At 39.8% G+C, this 24,505-nt stretch overlaps 1 protein-coding gene across 1 annotated transcript in view; it reads right to left on the bottom strand.

Moving 5' to 3' along the window:
* Positions 1-24,505, bottom strand: part of Dock2 (dedicator of cytokinesis 2) — a 410,327-nt gene that overhangs the window by 222,557 nt on the left and 163,265 nt on the right. The window contains exon 27 of the mRNA XM_003473329.5: positions 4,247-4,342. Coding sequence (XP_003473377.3) covers positions 4,247-4,342 — 96 coding nt within the window. The remainder of the gene's footprint in view (positions 1-4,246; positions 4,343-24,505) is intronic.

Genomic DNA, 24,505 nt, shown 5'->3' with positions numbered 1-24,505 from the left:
AATAGAGTTGTGTGTACAGAGACTTCTCCTGTGGGATATCAGTGTCACATCAACTCTACGAGAGAGGTCTGCTGTTACCCCATTTTATAGATAGGCACGATCCTTCAAAAGTCTTCTGGCTTAGGCAAGGAGCTCTGGTCCAGGTATGTTTGACACATACTTCACTCAAAAAAAGAGAGAGGCAGATGACATGAAATGATATCCAATATCATTATTCATTAGGAAAATGCAAACTAAAGCTACAATAAGCTACTGGTACAATAAATGCAGACCCATTAGAATTCTCAGAATTCAAATACTGCCAGTACTGCATATTAGTGAAGATGTGGGTAATAAAATCCTCATACCTGCTGGTGGTAAAGTTGGGAGGACCACTAAAGTCAGTGGTTGACTAGTTTCTTACAGAGGGCAATATACACCTGTCATATGCCTCAACAGTTTCACTCCCAGATTTTTAACCAAGAGAAATTAAAATTCATTCATATACAATGTATATGTAAATCTGTATAGCAGCATAGATCGTAAGAGCCAAAAGTTGAACACAATCCAAAGACCAATCAAGCACTAGATGGATAAACCAAATGTTCATACAATTCAGCAACAACAAGAGATTAAGTGCTGATAATACTATTCAGCAACAACAAGAGATTAAGTGCTGATAGACTATAAAATATGGAGACACCTCAAAGATATTATGCTAAAAAAGAAGTTAAGCACAGAAGATCTCAGATTGGCCAGGCGAGGAGGTACATGCCTATAATACCAGCTGATTAGGAGTCTGAGGCAGGAAGATCACAGGTTTGAGGCTGGCAAGGGCAACTTAGTAAGACTCACACTCAAAATAAAATAAAAGGGGTTGAGGGTGCATTTCAGTGGTAGAGCACTTGCCTAGCATGCACGAGGCCCTGGGTTGCATCCCCAGGACTGCAAAAACAAAGTAAACAAAAAATGCGATTTCACTTACATAAAATTTCTAGAAAATGAAAATCTGAAGAAATAGAAAGTAGATGAGTAGTGGCTTAGGGATGGGGAAGGGATGGAACATGACAGCAAATGAATGTCAGGGGTGGTGGTATTCTAGGTACACAACAGTATACATTTATTAAAATTCATCAGAATGAATACTTTCAATGGTTTGATTTTAAAGTATGTAAGTTATACTTCACCAAAACTCTTAAAGATAAAACAAAAATAAATAAATAAATAAAATGCAAAGGCAGAGAGAAAAGCACATGAGTTAGAGAGGCGGTCCCAGCCCGGGGGCTTCCTAAGAACATGCGTGCATTTGTGCTGGTTCTTGGAGACCAGGCAGGAATTCAACAGCATAAGAAAGATTCCAGACAAGAAAGAAGCATAGACTCTGTATGAAAGTGAGCAAGTGCATGGACATGCTTAGGCCACAGCCAGATATCCATTCCTGAGTGGCTGTTTGGACAGAGAACAGTAGATGAAACACTAACACAACCAGTTGTGGCCAGAACAGATGCCAGAAGCTGAGAATGGTCAGGTCAAGCCACTTGTGACTTAATTTGGTAGGCAGTGGGAAGCCACTGAATATTCCAGAGTACAGGAATATCCTGGCATAGATTAATGGAACAGCAATAAGAAATATGTGTTGGGAGGGCCAATCCCCAGGGCATAGGAACAAATAAAAGGTCAAAGAACTAAATGGTGAATGGGGGCCAAACTGGAATCTCTTACCTGTGTGGCTAATGCAAAGAGAGAGAGAGGCTTACTGTAGCAGATAGAAAGGAAAATAATAACAGACATCACTTAGCCCTTTTCACAGCCCAATGTCTGTTTTAAGGAATCACTGCTCTAAAGGAAAGATGGAGAATTAAAAAAGTGCTATATACAGAACAAGTCAAATGGACAGATGATCATCTTCAGGTTTGCTCCAAAGAGAAAGAATAAAGATTAGAGAGGTCTAAAATGCTTATCTAAGGTATCTTATGGGAGCCATGGATAAGGAAGCCTGTAACTGCATAAGTGAAACTTCCATGGTGGATGGACAGTAAGTGAGAAAAATGACTGAGACTGGTTTATAGGGCCCTCCAGCCTAGGAGAGCAGAACTACCTTGTACTGCTGCTGATCTCCATGGGTGTCGCTGCTTCTTTCTATTTATTTTTTTATTAAAAAGAAAAATTTAAAAAAGGAGATTAAGATAAAAGAGGACATAACAACATAACAACATAGGTCAGAACAGAACAATTTAAGCAACATAGTGTTTTCACCACAAGATGACCCGACATAACAGTAGGTACCGTAGTGTCTCTTTCCTTGAAATATTTCAGTATACCTTCATAAACTATAGCATCAAACATATCAAGACAGTGTAAAACCATTCAAGAGAATGAAAGTATTATAGGGTATTTAGAACCAACTAAAAGAAAATGAACAGTGGTTTCTATATTATCTCCTTGTCTTTTTTTATAGTGTGCAGGATTGAACCTAAAGCCTCATGCATGCCAGGCAAAGCCCTCTACCACAGAGCCATATCCCCAGCGCAACCCAGATTCTTTACTGTACATAATACACATTCTATAAATAGGCATCTATAAGAACAGATTCAGAATTGTTCTATAAGAACAGAACTGAATCGTAAAAGAAGACAGTTAGGTTTGGGTTGCTTCTAGGGATCTAATGCTTTCCCAGCCACCATTAGAACAATTCAGACCCTTTTGTTCTGTATTCATGCAGCAGGACTGTAGTATGCTTTCATTTCACTGCCCCAATCCTGAATCTCACCACATGGGTGTAATGCAGAGATGCCAGTCTAATTTCTGAAAGTTGGATCTAGTTGTTTGGGGTCCTACAGTGTTCAACAACACTTTTTAATTGGCTGTCAATACTTAAATGTCAAGAAATCTCATATAAAGTATGGAGCTTTTCAGCTTCTCTTAAAACATTGGTATTGTCAACTATATGGCCCAATCCTATATGATGTCAGTCACTCGAAGCTGAGCAGCCCTGGGCCTCCTAAAACATTAGGGGCTATACTTCATCTATTCAACCATTCATTAATTCCTTTATCATGTTCCTACTATATGACAGTCCCTTGTGTAGGATATAGAGTCACATAAACAAAACAGATGAAAACACTTGCTTTCTAGGAGCTCTTATTCTCACAAGCTAGAAAATAAACAAGGTGATCTATAATTCAGATAATAAACACTAAGAAGAATAAAATAAGCCATAGAGATTGAAAGAGGGTAAACATTGTAGAAACAGAGTCAGGGCAGGAAAGATTCTCTGATCAGGTGATACAGCAGCAAAATCTGATTAAAAAGAGGCAAACATCCCCGGATACCAAGGGAACAGTGAGTCAAGCTACAGATTATGTATGGGAGAAAGTAAACGAATGAACAAGGGGGAGGGGCATCTCAGGCCTAGCGATGGCGTAGATCTTCCTGAGTCGGATGTGAATCTACTGGCAAGCTGGTGCACTGACACACTCATCTGTGTTGAGGACTGCCCTCTATAAGTTTCCCAGTGCTTAAGCCTTGTTTTGAAGCAAGTAGGACACAGGGTGAAAGGCTAGTGATAGTTTTTGTATCTTGGAATAGAAAATAATCATACTTTTTTTTTTTTTTGGTACTGAGAATTGACCCAAGACCTTGTGCTTGCCAAGCAGGTACTGTGCCACTCAGTTACATTCCCCGTCCAGGGCAGACCTTCTTGATCTTTAGCATATAAAGTTTTTATACAAGAATAATCCAAAACTTACATCGAACTTGAATTAAATGGTATTGGTGGGCAGAGTTAATATACAACAAAACCACTTATAAAATAAATTAGAATCTGAGACTGGGCACCATTTGACCCTATACAAAAAGGAAAAGTTCCTTGTAAAAGATTTTGCCTTGGAACTGGGGATTTAGCTCAGTGGCATAAATGCCTGCCTTGAAAGCACACAGTCGTGAGTTCGATCCCTGGCACCGATTAAAAAAAAAAAAAAAAGAGATTTTGCCTTGCTTATTTGCAAAAAGTTCTTCTCACTTCTCTCTTTACTCATGATGTTCCACCCCTTCTGCTATTCTCAAACTCTTAGACAAGTCCTAAGTGTTTTTTATTTTTGTACCTTGAGTTAATTTCCATGTTCTCCCAAAGTAGACAGGAACAATGTGATCTTTATTCTCCATCAGCAATGACTGGCTTTAGTGTTCAGTGTGAGCTGGTCTCCCAGAAAATCCATTAGACCCAGAAGCATTTGAAACATTTGGCAAGAGAAAAGGATATACTCACAATGAGAACATGATCCCGGCCCATTGTGATGACGGTTCGGTTCACTGTGCGAAGCAGCTGGACCATGATTTCTTGAATGTGGTGGTAGGTAAAGGCCTGAAAGGTAGGAAGAGACATTAGTGTGATAACCAGGACATTATGCAGGCACAGCCTTCTAAAGACCCAGCTATGTGGTCACAAATAGTGTTGGTGCACTATCGCTACCACTAACAACATCAATGTCATAATTATCATCATCATCACTGTCATGTCACAAATCTACTCCCTTATCGCTTTTCACTGTGTCCCCAAAATTTCACAATTACTTTCAATAAAAGTTAGTGATGAGGATTTGGAAACAAGAATTTTTGATTTAGAATACTAGGCCTGACAAAAATTAGCTATATTAAAATATTAGCTGTATTACACTAGCTAAGTTATATAACTTCTCTAGACCTATGTTTCTTCATCTAATAATTAGAATCTCACTCAAAATAAGGATGGAGTTTATAGCAGGGGGCTGGTTATATTTGCAACAGAAAGGCTGAAGCTACACCAGCTGAAAGACACTATCATTCCTAGGTTGGATGGACTAACACAAGAGACAGCATCCTTTGATTCCAGGGATTGGGGAGATGTGATGGAAACTGACCATTGTAGGAAGTTAGATGCAGGAGCAGCATTGTCCACAGTGGGGTGAAAATCCATGGTAGTCAGTGTGCAACATCTGTAGCATTCTTCCTGCATTAAGTCAAGGTCCCTACACTTTCTACAGGTCTTGCTAAAGTCTTCTGAGCTTTTGTGGTGGGCAAGCTATGTTTTTCATGTACATTTGTCTACACCCTCAGATCATGTTACAGTGTAGTCTTAAGGCACAGTTTCACCCATGCATCCTTGTGAACATGGATAGAAACAAGTAGATAACCCTGAGATCCTAGATTTGGAGTTCTGGGTCTGAACTGCCATGTAATGCTTGTCAGCTGTACACCCTCACTTAGCACTGAACGTTTCTAGACCTTGACTTCATCATTCACAAAATGTGGGAGATCTTCTCAAGTTTGATGTGAACTTCAAAGTGACATGTGCAATTCTAGAAGAAACATACTCATGTAATTCTTCAATATGGAAGATTCTGTAGGTCAAAAATAGAGCCTGGGAATAGGCAATTTCTGAATTTTAGATGCATCTTTCACATGACTGAGAATCATGACACAACTTAATATGAAGACCTGGAGCTGGAGGTGGAGGCCTAGGCTTGGGAAGGGCTCAGTGTCTTCAAGGGAGCCAGCTACAAAAAGGTACTAAATGAACAGTGACTGAAAAGCTCAGTGAACACCTACACTCGTCGCCGAGTATATGAAAAATCTTTGCTGCACTGGTACATTCGACTCAACTGCAATTCTGCCTCTTAGTGGACCTTATGAGAGGAAATAAATCCATTGTTGTAGGAGGGCAAGGAAAAGAAAGATGTACTCATTAAAAATGTCCTCACTTCCTAAGATGCTTTCAATGACTATTGGCATCCAGAGATGAATCACCCTGAGCCTGCTTTTTCTTTCTGCCTCAAACTCATTTCTTGGGCACTTTGGCTAATCCCCTTTCTCTAGCCTTGTGCAGCTACCAGCAGAACCTCAAGCTTCTGTTGAAGCACACATTCTACAGAAAGGAGTTTTCGGGCTCCACCATGTCCAGCCAGATCTGGCTTTCTTTGGACTCGAGCTCCTGATTCTGAGGCTGAGAGGCAGGAAGGGCTGCATATATCCCTGTATGTCTTGGTTAAAGGCAAACCTTTCTACTTTCTCCATTTCATTAAGCCTTCATGCTGACGTAAAATCGATTTATTACATTGTATAGATATGCTATCTACAGCTATAACAGCAATCACAAATGTTTTCAAGAGCAGTACTTCCTAAATATCTGGCATCCTGTGAAGCATTTGATTAGTTTTCACATCAACATAAGCAATGTTATACGCCTCCTCTCATTATTCAGATGAGGAAACCAAAGCCCAGAGAAGTTAAGGACTTGACCCAGGGTCACCCAGCTAGAAATTCATGGAAAAGGGATTCAAATTCAGAAACCTGGCTCCAGATTCAATTCCTTTTCAAAATGCACTCAGATGGAAACATGACCATAGGTCTCTGGTTGCTACTTCAGGGTTTTGTTAGTCTCCTTCCACTGGTTGAGGTAAGTAGTCTTTGTCTTCAGTTGGACCAACTTACAACTCCTTTAGTGACTTCTGATTTCTTCCATTTTAAAAAGTCTTTGGTTTTGTGTGTTCATTATCTAGTATGTCTTTTTGCATTCATTTGTAATTTTATCAAATTTATATAATAGCTTCTTCCATTTGATTCAATTTTATTCTAGTATGAAATCTTTTCCTTTACCAAAAGGGATATTAAAGCCCCCCTTTCCTCTTGACCTTCTGCCTCTTGCTTCTTTTAAACAGCCATTTCTTCTTAGTCCAAAGAGCAGCAATTAGACTGCTTTGGAAGTTTGGTATTTAAAAGTGAGAAACTGTCAAATTCAATCCACTTCTCTCTGAAGGCTCCCAACGTGGGCGAACATTTACAAGAGTATTTTGAGATCAGACAGACTTGAGTTTGAATCTCAACTCTCCTAACTTGAGCTGGGTGACCTTGGGCAAATTACTTTTCTTTTCTGACTTTCAATTTCTGGATTCATAAAATGTGACAAATGCTAGAAACCTTGAGGTTACAGGTTTGCGGAATAAATTAGACAATGCAGGTAAAAGCCCTTGATACCAGGATTCGGCACGTAGAAAACCCTGTGTGTAAGTGGTGGCTGTAACTCATATTTCCCTAGGTCTGCATCAGCATTCAGGCTGGCTTGCAGATTCACAGCACGTAGAAGGAAGTACAGTTCAGGGCAATGCATAATATAAACTCTGGGTGATATGGAAATGTCTCCCAAAGAATGTATAGCATAAATGCAAATGGAAAACTTTCAAGATGATAAACCTGTGCTAAGCAGTAAAAGTGTGGTCACAAATCACCAACTGTTAATTGCTCCCTTGCCAGGCAAGTGGAGGGAAACCCAAAGGAGTGTCTTGGGGGCCTGAATTAAATGGTGGCTTGTAATTGAAATGACAAAATCAGTCTTCCTATTATGGCTGTGGTAAAGAAATTAATCCATCCAACCTAAACACGCGGCAAATTGTAGTAATTTTTTTCTTTTAATAATTGTAGGCTATGATATCTGGAATAGACTTTAAATGAAGTCTCACGCGTGAACCCACTGCATAACACAGTAGAAGGACAACTTGTGTGGACAGGGGCAGGGTAGGGACTTGGGATGGGATGGAGCCAATTTATGACCAGAGTCTTCTGGGTTCACCCTCAGCCTTAGGCTTTTATAGAATACAGTTTAAAACCACTGATTTGCTGCAGCGTTTCCACAACAATAAGTGGTCATGCTACCTATGAAATGGTATTAATAACTCACAGACACTGCACTCCAGAACGCTGCAAGGTATCCTGTCCTCTTTGTTCTTTTTATTTCAAACCTTCTGAGGACATTGAGGATGAAAAAGATCTCTCTGGTGCACACATGTCTTTAATACCTCCCTCCTTTATGAAAACATTTTTTTTTAAATTATCAATGAGGGGAGACCTCAGGTCACAGAAGGCAGTAGGCAAGCAGCATCTCCTTAGAATTTAAAACTGCTTGGTTTTCAGTGCATTTTTAAAGTTATTTATATTCCTGGCAAACGTGCAGAAAAAAAGATCTAAAACTTGAAAATAAAGCAAAATGATGATCATGTGGCATATTAATGGCACATCTGATAAAACCAATGGAGGGTACTTTTCTCACAAAAAGTAGTTTGTTTGACTAATCATCTACAACTGATTAGAAACCAGAAATGTTATCATCCTGTAGAATCAGAGGAGTCTACAAAAATAAAAAAAGCTAACGTTCAGCAAAACACAACAAAAAATTTAAAACCCCCACAAAGTGTGATGTTTGTTTATTGACTTACAAAAGACTGTATTTCTATTGTTCTGTATCAAGTTTACTTGCCTTACATCTAATGACATTTTTACATAAGTATCTCTTGTCCCACAAAAAATCAAGAATCTTAAATACTTTTAACCAGTTCATTTATGTTCAGCTTGTTCTCTAGTTTATAAGTTATATAAACTTTAACCCATGTTAGTATTTAGTTGCAAATGATATTTTTAGCAATTTGAGAATTCTACTTTTATATAAGTGATGCTGAATATTTATACCAATTATAAAATTATGTACTTATTTTTATGAACCTAATATATATCTTTTAAACAATATTCTCCAGGGTTCACTTAAAACCACCAGTCAAAAATAAAAATAACCAGCAGTCCCAGATATTTTGTCACCAGAGGAACTTTTTTTACTTCTTTTCATTATTATAGTAGTTGTATTTATGACCACATTTCCAATAACATGCTTAAGTGACTCCATTTTAAAATACATTGTTTTACTTAGTGACATTTTCTATTAAGTGTCCTCCATAAAAGACAGTGTTTCACTCTCTCCTCAGGCCCTCATCAGGTGTCTGCATCCCTCCCATTTCTCCTCCCTTCCATAAAACTATTTTATAATTCTCGTTGTATCAACATTCAGCATTTAAAACACTTGGACTTTTTAAGTCTCATCCCCATCCAAGTTGTAAAGTATGACACAATCCCATCTCTTACAGTGCTTTTTATCCCACCAAATTGAAAAACTCTGAGATTCCTTTTAGTTATCTAAATATTTTTAATGCTATCTCATGATTCATAATTGTCTCTTATTTTTTAAGCTCCTTTCTGCCTGCTTTGGAAAACTCACCCACTATCTCCTACTTAGCTGTCTTCTGTTGCTATTTTGCACCCCTCTCCCAGGTCAAAGTCCTCCCTTAGTTCTTTCAGCCATGAATGTCAATTGTCACTTCAGTGTGGATGATGCTAATGCTGACTGCTGACCACAGGCATGTCAGTGGAGGCCCTGGCTGTCTGTGAGCTTCGCTGCAGGGTGATCTTGTCGGGACATTTGGAAAGATCTGAACATCGATCTACTGAGGTCTTTCCTCTTGGACAGTTTGGAGTCCACGGATAAGAATGCTCTGATCATCTCCCTATAGAGCACATGCTGGCAGTCAGCACTCCAGGTGCTGAGTGAGGAAAGTGCTGGAGGGTTCAGTCTCCATGATGCAGATCAGGATTGGAATCTGGTTCTGTGGGGGTCTCCTTGCCTTCAATGTTATCTACTGTCTCTGAGAATAGACCTTCTGTTTTATATTCTCTGTCAAACAACCCCCCCCATACACACACCATGACTCAGCTGCATATAGTTTGTCCACATTTTTAATGACTTTTAAGTGAAACTTCTTATTTGAGATCCCCACAGGCACCAGGTCCTACCATTTGCTAGAACTGAAGGCAAGTTCTATGTTAGATGGAAGAGTTCTCAGCTGTGTGCACTCCTGACTTATGCATCACTTTTCTTAGTTCTGCTAAGTCACTGATTAATTTTCCATGTGGTTTCTACCTCTCTTTAAAAACACGTCCCTCTGATTTTTTTTTCCCCAGTAGATTTTCACGAGGCAGCAAACATGTGCCTTTGCATACCATCTTCATAGGGAATTCTACCCTAAATTTTCATCTTTAATTATTTATGAATTGATTTAATTAGAATATTAAAAGCATGTGAAAATAATAAATAATAAAAAGTGACTGTGTTATGCAAGCATCTAAGGTTCTGAAAAGAGTGATAGTGTGACCCCAGATTTTACCAAATGGAAAAGTGGTTTGAGGAAAAGATTTGCGTAAGGCCCAGTGATCAGCCACAGGCTTCAGGTGATGGTACCGCAGCAGGGTGAAAACCCAGGCCTGGGTCTGGGGTACAGCTCAGCTGCTGAGCGCTGGCCTAGCATGGGTGAGACTCTGAGTTCAATCCCCAACACTGCAAAGAACAGAAGGGAAGAAAAGGAAGGAATTTCTGTTTCTGCTGAACAACGTGGGCAGGACTATGCACTCTGCTTCGGTGCACGGATAGCCTTGGCCTAGCGTTCACACTGAGGGGGGGTTTCACCTCGTCTGCCTGCTTTGTCATTAGGGATTTTTAGCATTAAGATAAAGGCCACAAAGTCACAGGGACAGCGCTAAATCTAAAGGCCCATTTAAAAAAAAAAAAACAAAAAAAAACAAAGAACAATTCATTTTCTGACCATGAACATAGCTGTAATCTATGGCCACTGCTGTTTTTCTCTTCTTCATGTTCCTGTATAAGAGGTATTTACAATTTCTGTCTTATCTTGAAGGCACCAAAAACACTCACCTCAAAAAAATATCTAAGGAGATGGGAACGGTTATCATCTAAAGCAGAGTCACACTCTCTCTTCCTTCGGCCCCTAGAGATAATGTGATTTTTCATGAGCTCTGGGTTTTGTGATTGTTCTTCCCTACTGTTTGAACTACTTTCTGTCATGAAACATTTTACTGGATGTTACAGTTTTAACCCATTACATTCCCTTTAGTAGGTGTGGTGGCAAATCCCTGTAATCCCAGATTTGGGAGGCTGAGGCAGAAGGATCACCGCAAGTTTCAAGTCAGCCTAAACTACACAGTGAGACTATTTCAAAAAGATAACATATAATAAAATAAAATTTTCCCCAAAGATCAGGTGCTGGGTCCTTGATTGCCAGCTGATGGACTTTTAGGGGGTAGTCGGATCATGAGGACCTTCATTTCATCAATAATTAATGCACTGATGGATTTGTAAGTTGAAGGCGTTATTCGGAGGTGACAGAATCTTGGGAAGAAGGGTCTAGGTAAAGGGCATGAGTCACAAGGGAACCCTGGGAACTATATTTTTGCTCCCAGCTTTTTCCTCTTTGACTTGTTACCCCTCCCACTTGCACTGCTTCCTGACCACCATGAAGGTAGCAGATTTCCTTCACCACATCCCTCCTCCATGATGCTTCTGCCTCACCACAGGCCTAAAGGTAACGCAACCAGGCACCCACGGAGACCTCTGAAAATTAAAGCCCTCCTTTAAACTGCACTTCTCAGGTATTTTTTCACAGCCATGGAGATCTGAGTAACACATGAGGCCACACCTGATTGTGCCAGGCAAGTCACACAGGCGGCCAGGGACAGATCACGAATCAGGGGTCAGTGAAGGCCCAGGTGGGTGCTTGCTATATCACATCAGCTCTGCCTTTCGTACCCATTGGGTAAAATCCTCTTTCCAAGGCATGACTCCTCATGGTCCAGAGCACCCTGACTTTGCATTAGTCTTTTCTAGAAGGGGAGAGTTGGAGTTGGTGGCAAAGGAAGTGATATGAAGGAAAAGAAGATGTGAATTCTAATTCTGAAACCATGGAACCTCACAAGTTTTGAAGCCTTACTATTTGCCAAGAAGTATTAGTAAAGATTTGACATCTTGTAATCTCATTTAACCATTGATACAACTCTACCGAAGTCCCAAGTGTGTGAAATGTGACGATTAGAATGATTTGGTAACAGGTACGGGAACTATCCATTCCTAGGTGGCCAAGCCTATAACCAAAGCTCAATTCTGCCTGTAGCTGGGCTTTTCCCATTCTTCAAAATGTGGTGCGACTGAAAGGGGTGTAGTTAGATGTCATAAAAATGGTAATTGGGTTCTAGTCCAGACCTGCCCGATGCAGCGCAAGTCTGTAACTGTCACTGCTTCCATCTCCTAGGGTCACATAAACAAAGTGATGCGACACCTTTTGCACATGGTGAACCTTCTACAGATCGATCCAAAGAACATGATAAGGCAAGCATTTGTGTGTACAGCTGTTCATTGCAATAAATTATATGATTTATAATGTCCATAGATAGCAAACAAAATAAATGTTCCAAATCAGGAATCCTATTATATACCCACACTAATATATGTTAGTACATATTAATTCACCCAATGGAATAGGAGATAAGTAGGTCGTGGGTGGGAAAGAGATCCTCAGTGTGTTCAGTAGGCTCCTGCAGAGTACTATTTTTAATACAATACCATTTTTGAGAAAAATTTTTATATAAAAAAAATCTGGAAAAATATATGACAAAATATTCACGATAGTATCATGAGTATAGGAAAAAGGGGGAAGTATGATATTAAAGTGGTAGTTTTACTTTCTATGGTTGGTTAGAAATTTTCACAATTATTGTGTATGCCAATAAAGAAAACAGAACTATTTTCCAATGAGAAAGCAATAAAAGTCTATGTGCAATGCTAAGGAATCATGCTAATTACTCACTGCAGGGCTTGTGGGCTCCCACAGTAGCCCTGGGAATAGGAGTGGCACATTGCCGAGGACATGACACTCTATTGAGATGCCCCTGTCCCAGCCATGCTGGAGCCACAGATGCTCACAAGCTAGACGGTCACCGTCAATATCACAGAACTGATAGAAAACAACAACGAAGTAACGTGAGTTAATAATTGTTCAAAGCATAACAATGAAATCTTTCATTCTATTTACTAAATGCTTTTAACTTTCATTTCTAGACAGATTAAAAAAATACTTTAATCAACAAGGGGAAAAAAATCCTCACCTCCAACAACAACAACAACACAAATCTCATTGTCTTTGGAGCTAAACATTTTTGCTTTTGTGCAGAACTTGAATGTGTTTTGTAGGGGCTTTTATTAAAATACACTGGGACTTCCAATCTGTAGCCCAGAGAAGAAAAAAGTCAAACATCTCAAAGTCTGTACTACTGATGAACCAAGACTGGTTGGAGTCAATTCTGGTCTAACGATGTACCTGACAGGGGCTCTACTTTTGGCTTTGTTCTTCAAACTAGGAGTCATTGGTGGGGATTACATAAACAGATATGGAGAGAGAACATGACTTTTGTTCCACTCTTACTGTCATATAAATGTTGAAACTTATTAGTGTCTTGGATGGCTTTCATGCCTTCCTCACTCCCTCCAGGACTATCCTCTCTGCTCTCTCCTCCTCCACAGGCAGTCTAGAGTTTCCTCTGTTTCCTTCATTTCCTTTGGCTGAATTTCCCTCTGCTTTCTCATCAGTTTTTATCTCCAGTCCCAGGATGGTTTCAGCCATAAGCAGAGTAAGTACCTATGGGGACCAGCATGATTCTCTCTCACTTCAAATATACCCTTAGCTCTTTACTAATAAACACTTACAATTCCACGTTTAGGATTTCATTCTCTGATTTAAGGCAGTCCTGAACGAGAGCACTGTAAGCTTCCCTGCAGCAGGAGGTTATACGATATCCATCCCCCCTGTCCCCTCACACTGCTAATCAATTAGATTGTGAATCATCAGGAGTTTCTTGAACCAGGGATTCCGAATTTTAGGTTCAGCACCTAGTATGAGTAGCTGACCCAGACTAAGCAATCACTATAGTTTTAACAAATGGATGTGCAACTTCATTCATTAACTAGGAAAGCTAAAGCTAATATGAGGTGAATGATAAATGTTTTAGAGAATAACGAGGCATTCTTAGGTGAGAGAATAGAATGAGAATGGAAAATCTAGGAGTTTGAGGGCATGGACTTCCTCATTTGTACTGGGGACATAGCTAGATCTTGTATGAAGGACTAAGGCATGCTTAGATAGGGAAAGACAAAAACGAGAATCCTAAGCCATCTTCTCCTCTGCTTCCTACAATGAAAATATCCCTAATCTTCCCGTGGTCTCCAGGGAGAGGACATAGACAACATTAAACAACTCATTCAGCGACAAAAGATGTAGTTCCCTCAGCAGGATCTCCTCAAATCAAAACTCTACTGTCCTCATGTTTTAAAATGGACTCTTCCTACAAATCTCTTCCAGCTCAGGCAGACATAAAGCCAAGCCTAGAGACATCAAACATCCCTGTGTCCTGAGCCTCAGTCAGAATTTAGTTGCTCTCACTAACTAGTCTTCTTAGATTGATTACACCAGACACTTGAAGAAAAATTACCAGCAACCAGAGACTTTAAAAATCCTACCCTTGAACTGCTTTTCCTTTGCCAGGAAAGCATGGAATTATGTCAATCCCAAGTGCAAGAGAATTGGCCAGGAAAGGCCAATAAACAGGAGGAATGAATGTGTACTCTCTGATCCTCATGTGCAGTTAAACATCAAGGTTGTTTCTTCAGTTCAGGTTGGATACAATCAGATCCCTCCCCAGAAAGCCATCCTATAAAGAATAAGCAAGAGATAATGTGTGCCCTTCTCCATGGTGATGAAAATTGCTGTTTCCTAGCACAAGGGCATTTCTCAGTTTGAGAATTTCTCTCTCTCTCTCTTTCTCTCTCTCTCTCTCTCTCTCTCTCTCTCTCTCTCTCTCTCTCTCTCTCTTCTCTCTCTCTCTCTTTCTCTCCTGCCCTCCCTTCTTCCTTTCCTCCCTCCCCCCTTCTTCCTTCTTTCTTTTCTGATGTCACAGAGTGTTACCCTTTTAAATCCAGTATAGCATATATGACATTTTCTGTTTGCTAATTGTAAATTTCTACATAGCCTTATAGTTCGGTCACATTTCTAATGTTATCACCATCTTCATTCAACCCATCCTGACAAGTTTAAACTGGATAGTCCCTCTTCTCTCTCTCTCTCCATCTGTCTGACCAACCCACACCTCTATATTAAATCTGGAAGAGGTAGAAGTAGTTTACTTTTCCTGGTTTATTTCAAATTTTCCAATTTGACCTACGGTTCCTAGAAAATTTTCTGTATAAATAAGAAGATGGCTTCATTTCCCAGACACTAGAATATATTCACTCTCCCTTTGTACCCATGGCTTTGATCCCTGCCTGACCAGCTGGTAAGTGGGAAAGCCTTTCCTCTGAGTGTTTAGCCACTTTGTATTTTCCAGCAGAGATAGTCCAGCTGAGCTGCCTAGCATAATCGATTCATCTTGAACCAAACTTGTATGCTCATTACTGGAAGCACATTAAGGGTTCCATTCAGATGTGTATGTAGATCTGGAAGCAGCCACCTCCTTCCAAGGGTCTGATGTCTGGGGTAAATTTGACCCTTGGAAAGCAGCCTAGACATCAAGCTACAGACCTTCCCAAACCCTTCCTCTACTAAAAGTAAGGTAGCCAGGACACTCTTTGTTCTGTATCTTGATAATATTCTATCTCAGTCACATCCTTGGCTGCATTTTAGCATTACCTGGGAATTTTCTAAATATATTAATGTGTTCACGTGCATGAGCTGTCCCATACTGTCTAAATTTCTTGGGAGGAAGGGGAGCAGGAGTTGAGGGTTGAGCATTATTATCTTTGGAAAGCTCTCCACATAAATTCTGATGTGTAACCAGGGTTGGCTTACTTCATTCCATGCTCTATCCTGCATTCAGCAGGTTCAGAGACAGAGAAAAATCTAGTGTGTAGGCCATAGTGAGTAGAAATGTACGACTATGGAAGAATACACCTTGAGGAAAGGGCTTCGGCAGTGGTATCACAGGATGCTGAGGAAACAGTCGATGAAAACGAGAATTAAAAATTTAATCAGGAGAGTGACATTAAAATTTCTGTGTAAAATTAAAATTTCAGGATGAGCTGGGGAAAATATGCATCTGATGAACTCTTTGCAAAAGTAAATAAGGTCTTATATTAAGACTGTTTTTCTACACAAAAGTTACAGTCTAAGAAAAGATTAATCTTTATGTGTTCTTCCCTGGATCTTTCCCTGGATCGAGTCTCACAATGGGTCAGACCAGCTATTCGTGGCTTTGGATCTGTTCCCTGAAATTCATGTTGCAATCTTCCCATGGTCCTTATGTCTCCATGAAGCAGAACACGTTACAGATTCACTTTACACTGCAGGGGGCTCCTTGAAGGAGCTCAGTCCTTTGGGTCTGGTGAGCTTTTCTATTTCCCTGACTTTGCTCTGCACCATCTTGGTCAGCTCATCCTCCCCCCAGTGAATAGAGAGACCTGAGATGATAAAAGCATGCTTTCCATGCCTGATTCTTTCCTCTCCTAACCTGTTCACCAGGCAAAACCTCAATTCAGTGGGGAAGCCTCACCTGACTCAGTCACTCCAATCCACATCCACCTCAGGCAATGTTGTTCTTCTCTTTGGATACCTAAAAACTTTGTTCATGTCTCTTGTAAATAGAGGATCCCACCTTTCAATTTTCAAATTCCAAAGTACTAAATACAGAACATACATAAATACGTGAAATGCATGTGTCAGTGGATGGATGGAAAGTTGGACAAATAGAAAGATGAAGGATGAGCGAATAATATAACCTAAATTTATTTTGTATCTTAACATTTTTTGACACAGTTCGGGCTGGCTTTGAACTCACTTTGTAGCCCAGACTGGTCTCAAACTCTCAATGATCCTCCCGCCTCAGCCTCCTGAGTTCTGGGATTACATGTGTGTGCCACCACGCCCAGCTAGCAATTTAAGTTTTGATACAAAATAATAGATGTATTACATCATCTCATCTCAAAAATCAAAAGTACTAGGAACTTCAATTCTTTTTCTTACTTCTACCATTGTTTTTACCTTTTGCCAAATAACCATGATGATATGACATTGTGACTTGTTTTCCAGAATAGATTTCAAACAGATAAATAATTAGTCTTTGGCGAGGTATTCTCGGAAGATTGTAACTACTCCAGCCTTTAATAAATCATAAAATTCTTTGCCCCTAGATATGAAAGCATTTGCTTCCATTCCCTAAAGATGAGCTCTATTCATAGGAAAAAAACAGCCCCCTTTCAATGGTTGGCTTTCAGACTCTGCTCCTTGGACTTCTAGTGACTCCTCATGATTTCCTTAGAGGAATATCTTCCCATTACTGCCTACTCACAGTAACACTTGCCAAGCCAGAGGCAGATATAAATGATAACCTCCCTTACACACATTTTAAATTTCTGATCCCTCACAAAAATCTGTAGAATAAATTTATAACATCAAACAAAATCATCTCTTTATTCAAATTACACCTCTAAAGTATTCAGGGTCTTCTGATGCTATAAAAGCATCCATTATTTATTGTACAAGCATTACCAGAAACAAAAATGAAATAATAGATCCGTAAACCCAGCATTTACAGCACATCTAACTTCTCAGTGTTCCATGATGTGTTCACGTCCTTATGCATACAGATTCTCTATGCAGAGCCAGACATCTGTGTTCTGCTCTTTTCCAGTCAACATGCCAGAAGTACTTTTTATTAACATACTTGATGGTGGCCAAGGGATGGCTCTGCTTTTACTAACCTTTTGATGAAGCATAGGAGAAAGGTTTAGATTTATGCAGATTAAATTCTTGCCGCTAACTTGCTCTCAGACCTGAAAACCTTTAACTCCTGTAAGCCTCAGTTTTCTCACGAGTGATGGGGAGATGATAATACCTTTCTCCCCGGGCTGTGGTACAAGCTAATTACCCCTGTATGTGAAGCGCTTGGCACAGTGTTGGGCTTATAGCAGGCATCCATTAACAAGTGACTCATGAGTAACATTACATTGATATTTTAAAAACATGAATCTAGAATAACATGAGTTAGAATAACATATACATGAGTCATTGACATAAAACAGAAAACTGAATCTAAATAAATTCTACCTGTAGGGTCCATCCCAGGACATTGAGTATTTAACAGTCCTTTACCTGAAGTCAGCAATATACACATGAAAAAGGTTGAAAATAACTGAAATCCTTCATCATTTTTGACAGATACATTTGAATGACCTGCCTCAGAGTACAGAAAGTGTTAGAACTAGACCTAGAAATACAACTAACGTGTTTCCAAAAGCTGCTATAAGAGTCTGACACCAAATGTCATCGTCCTGGTCACCACAACCAAACACTGCACCCACAACAGCACAGGTATCAAGGCAAATGCATGTTTGAGACGCTGTACCCAGGCAAGAGGGAGACAAAAAGAAACATGTGAGAATCACATTCAGTAGTTTCAAGGCTATGATTAATAAAATATTATGGAGGGGTAATCTGAGCCTCAGAGAGAGGTCATGAGATTTCCCCAAGATTGCACAGTTAGTCTGTGATAACATTTGGATTTAAGAGCATATTTACATGTCCCCAGAGTCCCTAATCTTTCAGCTAGAATTCAACTCAGTGCAAAGTAACACATATTTATTGACTGCTTAATATATGCCAGGCACTATGTTAGGACATGGCAGTCAACAAGACAGATGCTATCTTTGCGCTCCTGGGACTTACTGTCTAAGGAAAAAAGAAATATTGTAAAAGTGAGCCAAGCATGCTGAGTCTCACAGACAGCAGAGTGCATACAGTTTGAGTAAACTACTTAGGCAAAGAAGAAAAAACGGAACCCTTTAAACTCAACCCCAGAATTTATCCTACTACTAAAAACACACTCACACAGGCTGGCCTATGCATATGATGATCACCATATTATTTCCATGGGAAATGCATGCTGAATTCTCAACTGATGTATTAATAACTTTGGGAGCACCATCTCACTCAAGGTAGTTGCTTGTTTTATATTTGATATTTTAATTCAAAAGGAGTAGATTTACTGAATCAGGTTCTGCTGAGTGTAAAATTTAAATTAGTGTCAGCACATCTCTGTGGAAAGTAGACAAATTGAAGATAGGCGGATCAATCAAACCTCAGAGATTAATTATTGAGTGTCTGCTCAGAATTTGTCACTATGTCCAGCGAGTGTAGAAATACAGGAGAAATGTGCAAGTGTATAAGCCCTATCCTTGGAAAGTTTGAAAACCAGATATAGGGTATCTAGAATGGAGCACTTTCTAGTAAATGAAAACCTATGTCAAATTTCCACACTGCAGAGATGGACATATGCCAGTGGAAAGAGCTAGATGGGGTGGAGATAAATTGGTCCAGACTTTAAGAGATGTTAAATATTTAGAGACAAATTCAATCGAGTGGTGGTACGAGTGTTAACCATGGTTGGAGGCATGGACGAGGTGTGCCTGGAAATAATGAACAGTCCATTGTGGCCAAGGACTAGAATCAGAGAGTGTGGGAAGTGAGATTTCTGGGTTGACTTTGGATAAGAGAGCAACTCATCTTCACCATCTTCCCATGTCCAATCCCCACCATGCTACCTTCCAGATAATAGGTGATTAGTTAATGCTCAGTGAGGTTATGGGCAAGACACAGCCTTAACTGAAAGTGAAATAACAAAAAAGTGCCAGTGTTGTCACAACATGTTCCAGAAAAATCCAACCTAACACGAACAAATGTAAAATTCCTCATAATTAAGTATTAAATTCTACAGTGAAGGCCAAAGTTGTCAGAATGTAGCAGATAAGATGATTAAGCTTGGGGTAAAGAACTAGGAATGAGTGTTTAATGGGAGGGAAAACTGGGATGGGTCTGTCAGGAAAGTCAATGCTTTCCCCAGGTCACAGTGCAGATGTCTATAGAAACAGGACAGGTAACATAAAAGGATAAATCCATGGCAGTTAATCACTCAGTGCTCTAAATTCAGCGCTGTGCCTGGGCAGTGGAAAAATACAGGAAAAATATAAAATTGAAATAGTTCTACCCTTGAAAAATGTGAAAACCAGATTTGGACGCCTACAGTTATGACAACTAGAAAATATCAGAAAGTAGTAGGACTGTAGCCTTTGTGAATAATTCTGCAAGCAAAACAAAACATTTCTGCAGGCTAGATTCAGTTGTGAACCACCAGTTGGAGGCCCTCAGGACAGGCAAAAGGAAAAAACTGCCTTCCAGGGTAAAGGACCAGTAAAGAAGAACATGCATTCCAGGTGATAGGAGAGCGAGAGGCTGGCCTTACGGAATGCAAAACAGCAGGTGAAAACAGCAGGAAAATGGGTTGCAGAGAAAAGCTCTTTCTGAGCTTCAATGCCAGGTGGAAAAAATGGTAACAGAGAGTCAAAGACAAACTTCACATGCCAAGGTGCTCAAAGAAACTGTCCTGAAATTAAACTTCTTTTTTCTCCAGTCTGAGCTACTAAATTAATCATGTTTATCTCAAAAACAAAAGTCATCCGGTATCTCCCCAAAGAAATGTTCACTCTAGAACGCTTGGAGAGTGTGCTAGCTTTCCTGGTGTAGTCCTTGGTTGCACCTCCCAAACTGCTTCTGACAGCTGTGGCCCTAAAGACAGAACTGTGAGTCAATAGCATCCTTAAAAACAGAGAACCTCCCTCCTCGTTTAACACATTTCACTTAAGGATTTGCATTTATATCAGTTGAGCAAATCAAAGTTATAGTTCCCTCAGTAACTGTAACCTGGACCAAACACAGATATATTTTTCTGCTGCTGTGCAGGCTTTTAACTCATGCCTCCCAACTGTGAAGGAGAGATTTAATTCAAACATTATGCAAAAAAAAAAAAAAAAATGCTTTCTGGAAAGCGAAGGGCTGGCCCACTGAAGTTTTAGAGTGTAAATGGATGTTATTTTCAACGAATGCTTTTACACAAGAGTTCCCCCGCAGACAGAAATCTACAAAACCCTCTCCACTGTTGGAGAAAAACAGAAGGGATCATCATCACGACTCCTAAAAGTTTCTACCTTCATTGCCAGGTCAGAGCACATTTTGTTATTGCTGACAAAAAGCACTAATGACAGGGACTCTTCAGGGCCAGCACTGGGTGTGGGAGTAAGGTGACTGAGACACTTTCCAGGGGTGCAGAGCAGAAGCAGGTGCCTCAAAAACATCAGTTGTCAAGACAAAATTTAGCACAGTATTTTTTAAAATAAAAATTAACAAAAAAAACCCTGCCTGCATACTGAACAAAATCTCTATTAGTATGTGTAAATGCTCCATTAAATCACTGAACAAAATGGTTTGCACTGTCAATGTCTGAGTGTCCAGTTTTTACCCTTTGACTTTGTAACTTGAACAATTATTTCTAAGAGGACATTATGTAACTTATCAACTAGTAATTTCTTAGTGTTAATATTTTTCTTTGAAATTCTGTATTACTTCTATTCTTTTATCTGTTTTGTCTTGATTTTCTTTCTTTTTTTCTTTAAGTAAAATTACTTTATCTTGATTAGTGAATTTGGGGTGCCCACTTATACTCTGCCCACATTCCAGGCAAAGGTCTGGCTTGCCTTACCCTGTGCTGGTTCTGCGAGGGAAACAAGAAGGGAGGAGACAGAACAGGAAGGAGCAGGAAGGTTATTGCAGATCTGACTACAGGCGAACTCCTTTAAACTTAGATCAAGGCAGACAAAGTAATATTGAGGAGCACTTCAAGAAGCGTTTTGAGTTGGTGCCGATGGAATAAAACATGTTGGATTATTAACTTTATTGGGAGAAATTCTAGCCACCTTTCCACAAAAGCTGTCTTCTAACATTTGAAGTGGATCCTTAGAGAATAAATGATCCAAAGGCCATCTGGTAAGCAAATCAGCCGTTTCCTAGGCAAAGATCAGGTGATATTCCAGCCCCATATCCTGGTCTGAGAATTACTGCATGGCAGGGCTATCAAACAGTCCATGTGAAATGTGGGGTGCTATAAGGTCCTTGAGAACAACACAGTATCTTATGCTCCTCTTTGTTGTCATTTTCACACTGAGTCTTGGGCAAGTGCTTACAAGTGTTGGCTTGGTCTATAAATTACTTTACTGTTCATGTGGTAAGAGGTTTCATTGGCTTCTAGATGGATTGGACAATTAACAGGAATTTTGAAAGTGAAATCCTCCAATGAGGTTTGCCAGTAGTCTATAGATGTTGCTGTTTTAATTAGTAAAATAAAAGCAAATCCTTTCTCTACCAGCATGCCCTTGTACTGGGACATGTGTACCTTCAGGAATGATGCACTCTTTAAACTCACATGCTTACTACTCTTAAAACAAGTTTAAAGGTTTATTTTTAAATAGTATCATCCTTACAGGAAAGTTACAAAACTAATACAGAGAAGTCCTACATATCCTTTATCCAATGTCCTCTAACATGAAGACTTTGCATATACAAATTGCAATGATTAAGCCAGAGAATTCACATGAGTACAGTACTATTAACAAAGTTATAGGCTTTATTCTAATTTTGCCAGTTATCCTTCAATCGCCCATTTTTTAATTCACAATCCAATTCAAGATCTAACACTGAATGTTCCCTAAGACCTCCCCACTCTGTGACAGTGCCTCAGTTTTTCCTCCTCTTTCATGATGGTGACTTTTAAAACTGTCAACCTGTTCTTCCATATTCCTGAATTTGGGCTTTTTACTTCTATTAGACTACACTTGAGCATTTGGGACAAGAATCCCCACCAGCATGATGTTGTAACTTCTCACTGCATTAAGAAAGAGATATGTGCCTGACACTTTTCCTGCGGTTGGTCACCTTTTCTTCACTCAGCTAATGACAAATATTATTTCATGCTATATATTTTTGTTTTTCATTTATTGTTCATGATTCATAACTCCCTCCCTAAAGCAGGTCATGAAAACTAAGAATTTCTCTTCTCCAAGCTGAGTCCTAGAAATCCTGATCTTCTCATGACCTTGGAAATGGCTCTAAAGAAATCTCTGACCTACCTTCTCTGTTAGATAAGACACCCATACCAGAAAGGGTTCTGTCCTACTCCCTCAAACAAGGAATGCTGCAGGATCTCAATAGGCAGGATTCACTGGGTTTCCCCATGCTAGCTCCTAGTAATTACACCTATGCAATGAAGTATCCAGAAAGCCTCAAAAGTGCAGGGTTCATTCTAGTACTTTCCACATTCCTGAGCACATGGAGGATTCTGAAGAATCTGGCTAGGTGATAGATGGTCCTTGTCCCTATTATTATACTTTGTCTTATGTATCTCTTCATCTCTACATGTCATGATATTCCTTTCAATAAACCACTAGACATAGTGGTTCCCTGAATCCTGTGCACTGCTCTAATGAATTAAGCAAGCCTAAGAAAGGAGTTGATAATTTATAGCTAGTCAGTTAGAAGCAAAAGTAAAGAAGAAAAACTGGGACTTGCAACTGGCACCTGGCATCTGGCACCTGGGGCCCAGTCAGGGATAAGCCCTCAACCTGTGGAATTTAATGCACTCTCCAGCTTTGGTAGTTACTATAAGAACTAAATTGAATTAGAGAGCACCCAGCTGGCGTCTGCTGAACTGACTGCTTGCTTAGTGTGTGGAAAACCCTCAACCGTTATCAGAAGTGACCTGTGTTGCAAGAGCACAGCAGAAACTTTGCCACTTTTTCCATTTACCATAAATGCAGGATAAATACAACTCCCAATCTGATAAATGTTAGAAGTGCTGAGTTTGTAGCCCCTGAAATTAAAGAATGAACTCCAAGGGACAGTGGAGGTTAAGAGTGGGAGAGGTTTATTGAGAGAGAGCTCCTGAGAGACAGGAGGGGTGCTGAAGCACTTTGTCAGGGTAATTTATAGAGCAAAGTCACAGTATGGGTGAAACATGGTCCCAACTATAGCCAACCTCTAGATTACGAGTGTAGCTGCTTAGCTAATATTGATCCAAAAGGGGAGCAGGGCACATAGCAAGGACACATGGAAAGGACAAAGCCACTTTTCTGAAGGGATGGGACCAGATGCTCTGGTCACCCACCTGGACAGCTGAAACCTATCTGAATTTCCTGGACCAGGTGGTGCTAATTATAATAGAATTCCAAGTTACTGCTCATTCCACAGCCAGGCATGTAGGTCTGGCCATCGCATCTTTATCTTGAAGCCTGGTCTTCAGATGCACCTCCAGCCACAATTCTGATATCTTTATTTTTTCTGCTAACTTCTTTGACAACCCAACCCCTCTCTGAATGTATATTAATTTCTATCTAATTTAGCTGTCTATAATACTATGCCTGTCAGGCTTCCTCACTGCTGACTTCCTGTCTTTCCCTGTGTCATTAACAAGTATTTTGGAAAGACACTTCAAACTATATAGACATTTGTTTCTCATCGTATTTTCACTCATTACTGTAGTGTCCATCAATGTTCTTTCCGGTGACAATGAATAACCTTGTGTTTGCCTAATCAAAATCAACTCTGAGTAATTCTTAAATAACTTTAAAGGTAAAACCTACTGAAGTGAAAAATAATAATCTCCATGTCAAACTTGCTTTTCTCACATCTGTGGCATGAACATCTTCATGAGATGTTGTAAAGCCATAGGACCTGGTTTATCATCCTCACCCTGGCTTACCATCCCTACCCCAACTATCATCCCACACCCTGAACCTGCTGCAAGACTCAGGGTTCCATCTTGCACTGGCCTAAGATCTCAGAGTCCTCAACAAAATCATGGAAGAAGTCACTGCTGATTGGTAAGAACTGTCATGAGAAATGGGCCACATATCCCCTCCCTAGCCTAGGTTGGGTGCTTAGTTTGTCTTGCTAAAATT

This window comes from Cavia porcellus, unplaced genomic scaffold (genome assembly GCF_034190915.1).
Source record: "Cavia porcellus strain 051 isolate PalLab524CR breed Dunkin Hartley unplaced genomic scaffold, mCavPor4.1 scaffold_19, whole genome shotgun sequence".
NCBI lineage: Eukaryota > Metazoa > Chordata > Mammalia > Rodentia > Caviidae > Cavia > Cavia porcellus.
The sequence above is the reverse complement of the archived record's forward strand: the minus strand, read 5'-3'. Positions and strand labels throughout refer to the sequence as shown.